At 32.1% G+C, this 7022-nt stretch overlaps 1 protein-coding gene across 1 annotated transcript; it reads right to left on the bottom strand.

The window, feature by feature from the left end:
• Window positions 1-2504: 2504 nt before the first annotated feature.
• Window positions 2505-4102, bottom strand: LOC110456115 (sulfur globule protein CV1-like). The gene is made up of 4 exons (XM_021506672.1): window positions 4004-4102; window positions 3408-3799; window positions 2939-3046; window positions 2505-2617 (listed from the first exon to the last, which is right to left on the bottom strand). Exons 2-3 carry the CDS (start codon window positions 3784-3786, stop codon window positions 2985-2987), a joined length of 441 nt encoding a protein of 146 aa, XP_021362347.1. The 5' UTR covers window positions 3787-3799; window positions 4004-4102; the 3' UTR covers window positions 2505-2617; window positions 2939-2984.
• Between the last annotated feature and the right edge of the window lie 2920 nt (window positions 4103-7022).

The following is a 7022-nucleotide window of genomic DNA, read 5'->3' as shown; positions in this document are numbered from 1 at the left end:
TTTTATAATACATAACCATACATTTGTTTTTAATATTGGCTCATTAGAAGGATAGTCAATTTTGCTATGAAGCATATTATAAGACGAAATAAATTTCCCTTCATCCTCATTGGATGAATAATATATCATGGAACTAAATAATGTGTTATGTTGGCTCGCTGTTACATTTTAAGGAATCATCAGTCAATATACTAATTATTAAGTCAAATAATATATGAAAACAAAAATCCTTTCCAATGACGCTGTGCTCACGCGCTCCATCTTGTTTATCGATAAAACACAATATTTACAGTTTCAAGTGTAATTGACTCAATAACCTTTGTTGAGGTCATTGTCATTATCACTCGATAACGACGGTCATTCTCGTGTACGTAGTAATACATACACCGTGTACATATGTGTACGTCAACAATCCGGGGGTTTCCATTGCTATTTTCGATAGTAAACAGAAGTACCGGGGATACCAGTTTTGTACAACTCATTAGTGTATNAAATGTATACATTCCGATGACGTCACGTTGTTTATTCTATGATGACTGCACCGACTGACAGGACATGCTATATATTAATACGCCGAAAAAGCTTATGAGAAGAAATATATTTTATTATTATTGTATCCATGACCAGCAGAGGTGTACGTGAGTGTTGTTATTTTCAAGAGTTTGTTTTTGTATGTACGTGATGGAAATTTAACTTTTATAAACTGAAAATTAATTCTGACAAATGGATTGAATTATCTCCTTATTGTTATTAAATGGTTGAATAAATAGAAATAAAACGATGAAAAAGCAATGAAGATCCTGATGAAACTTCAGATACTGTGTCAGCCTATTCAGCATATTAAACACACTCTGCTTTTGGTTTTAAGGTATATCGATAACCAAAATACCGAATTCCCGCTCAGCTTATTCTTATCACAAATGAACTGTGATGTTTTAGTATGTTGTACGCTTTGCTTATATTACCCAAAATAATCTAATTTATTTATTACCGGAAAAGAATCACTGCCTTGCAAACTATAACACTAGTGTCCACATCAAGGCTCTCCCTTATCTCTAAGGTAATATGCGGGACGAGCTACAGGGAATGCATTAAATGACTATAACAGGCAAATAGCGCTAGGTTAGACAAGATATTTGGCAAGCCAACAGATAAGGACTGGGAGGCGCTACTGAGACTATGGCGTTGAATAACATGAATATTGGGTTTGATCACGAATGGCTGACAATTTATAGTTCATATTAGCACAATTCCTCGGCCAATAGTTACTATTTACTGACACAAGGTTACTAAGTTAATAATAGGTTAAGGTAAAGGTACTACTGTACAAGTTGTAATCGTGAGGAACAGTTTAACTTCTTCTTCTTTCCATTTTTTTGTTTTCCAAAGAGAAATTGTAATATCTGGTTGAAAGATACTTTGCCTGGTGATATAGAATGTTTTTTTCTTTTTAGTTTACTGCTGCATTAACGATTCATTGATAGCAACAGTTTTAATTGATCAGTGCACGATCAGCAGTGGATAAGTCGAGGTACGACCAATTGGAATTTCTGTCCTTGTTTATAGTATGTATTATCGTTTCCGAATTTATGTAATTCTGCAAAATGCTTCGTAAGATGTGTTTAAAATGGAAAACATCTGTTGTTAAACATAAATATACACCAAGATTATATATATGTCCATGTTTATATGACATACATGTTATTTCAAACATGTTAATTACACTACAGCTCTTGAATACCCTAATTAGGTCACTTATACTTAAAAGTGTTGTAGACAGAATGTTTTCATTTCAAAGAATATTTCGGAATAGGATTTTTTTCTTTTCTTGTGATGTTTCAGTTTGTATATAACGCATATGGTTTCTGATTGGGAGAGAACTTGTAAAACAGAGTAAATTAGTAAACCTAGCGCTGGATAAAAGTTACACTCCATGGAATGTGAATGGTGTGAAAACAAGTACTATGATGTTTGTTGATATCGCATTACTGCTTCAGAAACCGATTCGAACTTTTGACATCATTTCACTGGCATACGTCGTTTGATCGTACGCATTTTCGTTACAGTGAAATGCATATTACTATACAAAAAAAAATGAATAATGATGCATTTATGAAAAGAACCGATATGAATTTATCTATTTTTATGAAAAGGAAAACTGTGTTTTAGAAAATAAACTATTGTTCAACTTTGTGAGCAATAATATATATTTCGAATTCACATTGTTTATACTGAAGATTTTGTTAAAAATTCAGAGCAATACATAGTAATTACCACTCATAAAACTGAACGATGATATATAAAAAATAAAATGTGAAGATACATTTTCATGGAAACTAGAAGCTGTATTGTAGTCAAACTAAAATCGTGTTCAATTTTGCGGAAATAATATGTATTCCCTTGAATTATAGCAAAATATTTAACGTAAACAATTGGAAATAAACAACATATATCAAAAATCTATATGTATGTATCATAAATTAATTCAAAATCAAATGTTTATTGTACATGTTTTTATTAATGAACGATGAGCGGCATCAACAATAATATTTAAATATAACAATGAACAGTCGGATTTCCACAGATGAACCAAACATAACATGATATTGCGCGATATCTGAAACGAGAAAAACACATCATATTAGAAACAGAATCATTATTGATATGATTAAAATATATTCATGTATCTTTGAATATTTATTTATTTAATTTTTGTTGAAATGATTTAGTCAATGTAAAAATAGGGGTTGCTTGCACTTGAATGTATATCATTACATGAAATATTTATATATTTGTAATTTATTCTATTCCAGGAAATGTTCTTTTCAAAGATTAATATAAGACATTGGTCTGTATGTATGCTCCTTTTCCTTCAATGTAAATTACATTGTATCTTACTCTAAGCATATGTTTCATATAGAGAATGTGAGATACTTACATATCTAGTAGTTGCAGAGATATAAATAACATGGTGGATAAACCAATTAACCGAGCAGTCCTCCGTTGGAGTTGCTGAGCAGTAATGGCAGAAGCAAAAGCATTAAGACTGAAAAATGCGAAACGAAATTTATTAAATACATATTTTACAAAGTCTGTGTAATAGGTGTTAATAAACCTGTTAGGTTTATATATAGATATCAATGATATACGTGAATATTATTTAAGACTTTAATTTTAAGTTGAAATGTTTAAAAGTTCCTTACACATAACAAGCCATTTCACATTTTGTAATCATAAATCTAAACCAAAAAGTCCATAAATTATTGCTATCATATATGAAGTATAAAAATCATTTAAAACATTTTAGTAGTTTAAAAATACAGCAGACATGCAAAACATTTTTTTTCTATAACTTGACTTAAAGAAAAGTGTATGAAACATCTGCTTCAGACATTTCAACTACTTACTCAAACCGTTGTTTTGACCGAAAATGCCATCGTCTCCTCCGAATCCTCCGAATCCTCCCACGGGCATTACAGGTGGGGGTGGCATATACATTGGCATAGGCGCTGCGTAAGGGGCACGGATAACAGTGCTCTCAACCCTTCCGTAGCCCTTTCCGTATCCCTTTCCGTATCCCTTTCCGTGTCCGTAACCCTGTCCGTATCCATTTCCGTACGTCATTCCACCATACTGAGGGTAACTCGTCGCATATCCGCCACTCGAATACTGTGGAACACCATAGTAGTTATCGTCATCGTAAACATCATCCCACTCCTGCCCAAGACAGGCGCTGAGGCCCAGGGCGACGACGACAACAAAAAGGGTGACACAGGCGGTTCTCATATTGGCGGAATATCTGTAACACAGAAAACAAAGCATACTGTCAAGCGAAAGGCATTAAAGGAATTTGCTTCAAAATATAGAAATATATATATCAAAGTTAAAAATATAAGGCTAAATTGTAATTTCCAAATATAAACTAAACAAACATAATATCACATATTGGTTTGTAAATATGAGGAGAACTTTTCAGAAATCGTGAAGCTTTGTGTATACTTACCTCACTTGACGGTGTAAAATACTGACGATTGGCTTGGGATATACCCCTTATATACACTCAGCGATTCCTCCAATGCCATGTGAAAAAGAAACGGCTTCCGCTATACTTCGTTTTTTAGATGCCCTTCGGCACATTCCTTACTATCTCCAACCGACATGATGCATGCAATGCTGTAAACACGCCAGACGGGTGTCTAACCTTGTGCAATTCTTTCTACAGGTAAGCCATCAAGGGTTTCGTTGAAACGGGAAGAGTATTGGCAGTGGCGTTTGCTATTAGTTAACTTATGGACATGTTACATTTCATGTAATATGTTGAGAAATAGGTTAGCTCTCGTAGCAGAAAGCTGCCGTGTTATTTTGATACGTAATCAGATTAAAAAGTAAAACTGTATCTCTTTCAAACAAATATCTGTTGAAACATATTTCGTGTAGTTCCCTTCGCAATATATCAATTTGCAGGCTAGCATTTTTAACAACAGAAGTCACTACAAGTCCTTTCCACATATAAATCTGTTCTTTTTTTATCAATTTGTTAATGGTACATAAATTGTTTTGTAGTATTTTATATTAATTAATTAATTGCAAGACGTTACATTTAACCACAAAGTCCGACTGAAGGTATATTAAATAAGATTAGATAAAATTTGTTTTAAAGCTTGTTTACATTGTATTTATTGTAAATTTCGGAATGATCATACATGTTAAATTGAATTACGATGAAATCTTTGGCATTAATGTTGATATGAACGAAAACAAAATAGCATCATCTTTTTGTTCGAAGTGATGAGTAGCAAACAACGAAAATGGGATACTTGCATATTTTCAATTTTAAGAAAATCATTGTAATCCTTAAAATGGTAGCTTGTATATTTAAAAATAAGGTTTGTTTTCATTTCACTATAAGTATTATTTTTCCTGAAACATGTCGCTTGTGTAATTAATAATAATGTATATTTTCATATTCAAACAAGTGTTATCCTAAAACAGGTAGTTGTTTATTTGATAATAAGGGGTATAAATGTAAATTTGTAAAATAGTTACCATGAAAACGATATCATTAGGTGTACGGTTTTAGTTTTTAATGGAACATAAACGTTGACACATTTTCTCAAATATCGGGTATTACATGTTTAAGTGATTATTACATGTTCCTTTGGACACTTTGTAGTCATTACAACAAAATATTCTCTCTCAATTTGAAATATATTGGGAATTCGACTTATGTTTTCAATTTTAAATAAGACTTTCGTCAAGAGTGGTTTGAATCGGAAACAGGTTTTCAGTTTGCAACATTCTACAATTATTTTCAAAGGTAGTTTATACATACTTTGTAAATGATCTGGGTATTCCACTATCTCCGAGCACCGTTTAGTTAATGCTATGAAATATTACTCAAACGTCCAATGTGCGTATAATTCGGAGCCATTTCTTTGAATGTTGATAGATATAGTACAAATGTATTAGGAAAAAGAACCTCAATCACAGAAGAAGACAAGCACAGATATTTCCCAAAAGAAGGTGGTTATTTGAACTCATCAAATTTCAAAGTTACAGACATTGCGTTGATACATACATTGTCTTGAAATGTGAAAACTGACGAAGCATAGCTAAACAGTTTAATTTCTACAAAACGTCTAGATATGGTATATTTGCTGTATCTACGATAAATAAGGATATTTGCGTTTTCAAATACGTTTTAGAAATTCCCCTAACAGGCGCAAACTTTCGAATTTCCCCCCAAAAATCTGTTACTTATAGCTTACAATAAATTAAAGACTCAAATTCAAAAAAAAAAAACCGGGTCCATAGGCCGAAATGTATTCGAAGAGCAACACAACAGTATGTGCAGCAACAGTGTACACTTCCAAATAACCTCATACTAAAGTAAGAGTTACCGACTGCGCCGGAAATGGATAAAATTGAAAACATAGTTAGTTCTTTCCACGTATTTACATCATCCCTTTTCAACTTTTTATGATTTAGAGTGTAGAATTTGGTAAAGAAATTTCATTTTTAAAACATTGATAACTCACATATGCGAATTGAATATAACCTATTGGTTTCCCTGTTTTTCTTGCAATATCTGTCTCCTTCTACTAATAAGGATATTTGCGTTTTCAAATACGTTTCAGAAATTCCCCTAACAGGCGCAAACTTTCGAATTTCCCCCCAAAAATCTGTTACTTATAGCTTACAATAAATTAAAGACTCAAATTCAAAAAAAACCGGGTCCATAGGCCGAAATGTATTCGAAGAGCAACACAACAGTATGTGCAGCAACAGTGTACACTTCCAAATAACCTCATACTAAAGTAAGAGTTACCGACTGCGCCGGAAATGGATAAAATTGAAAACATAGTTAGTTCTTTCCACGTATTTACATCATCCCTTTTCAACTTTTTATGATTTAGAGTGTAGAATTTGGTAAAGAAATTTCATTTTTAAAACATTGATAACTCACATATGCGAATTGAATATAACCTATTGGTTTCCCTGTTTTTCTTGCAATATCTGTCTCCTTCTACTTCACAGCAGTACCACTTCGTTGACAGCACCACTTCGATATGGTCAAGGAATGTACGTAATTTAAATTAGTTTAGCCTTTAAAGTAACATTGTTCCTTATACGTAGCATCTTTCCATGAAATAATTTCAAGATGTTTAAATTCCAAACAGTAATACGTGAAGAACTTTGAATAGTGAATATAGGCAATTAAATATTAATAATTGTTAATAGAATAGCATATGTATGTTTACATTTTCGGAAAAATTTCAAATTAAAAAACGAATTTCAAATACGTTAACAAATCTCTTGATAATATGTGTCAGACCAACTGTATGATGTTATTGAAACTCAAATGCTGGGTTTTTATATAATTTTTATATAATGTATTGGAAACCTAATGTATTATTTTGTGACAAGATCAAAACGATTCCAAATGATCAATAAAAATATTTTTTGTTTACACTTCCTGTCACTGGCACATACGTATGATAATTATTAATTCAAACTTTACT

Source organism: Mizuhopecten yessoensis, unplaced genomic scaffold (genome assembly GCF_002113885.1).
Source record: "Mizuhopecten yessoensis strain PY_sf001 unplaced genomic scaffold, ASM211388v2 scaffold8537, whole genome shotgun sequence".
Lineage (NCBI taxonomy): Eukaryota > Metazoa > Mollusca > Bivalvia > Pectinida > Pectinidae > Mizuhopecten > Mizuhopecten yessoensis.
The sequence above is the reverse complement of the archived record's forward strand: the minus strand, read 5'-3'. Positions and strand labels throughout refer to the sequence as shown.

Coding starts and splice junctions, on each gene's coding strand:
- LOC110456115 (XM_021506672.1), bottom strand. CDS start 3,786: ATGAGAACCGCCTGTGTCACCCTTTTTGTTGTCGTCGTCGCCCTGGGC. Junction 3,047..3,407: donor CGGTCAAAACAACGGTTTGA/GTAAGTAGTTGA, acceptor CGCATTTTTCAG/TCTTAATGCTTTTGCTTCTG.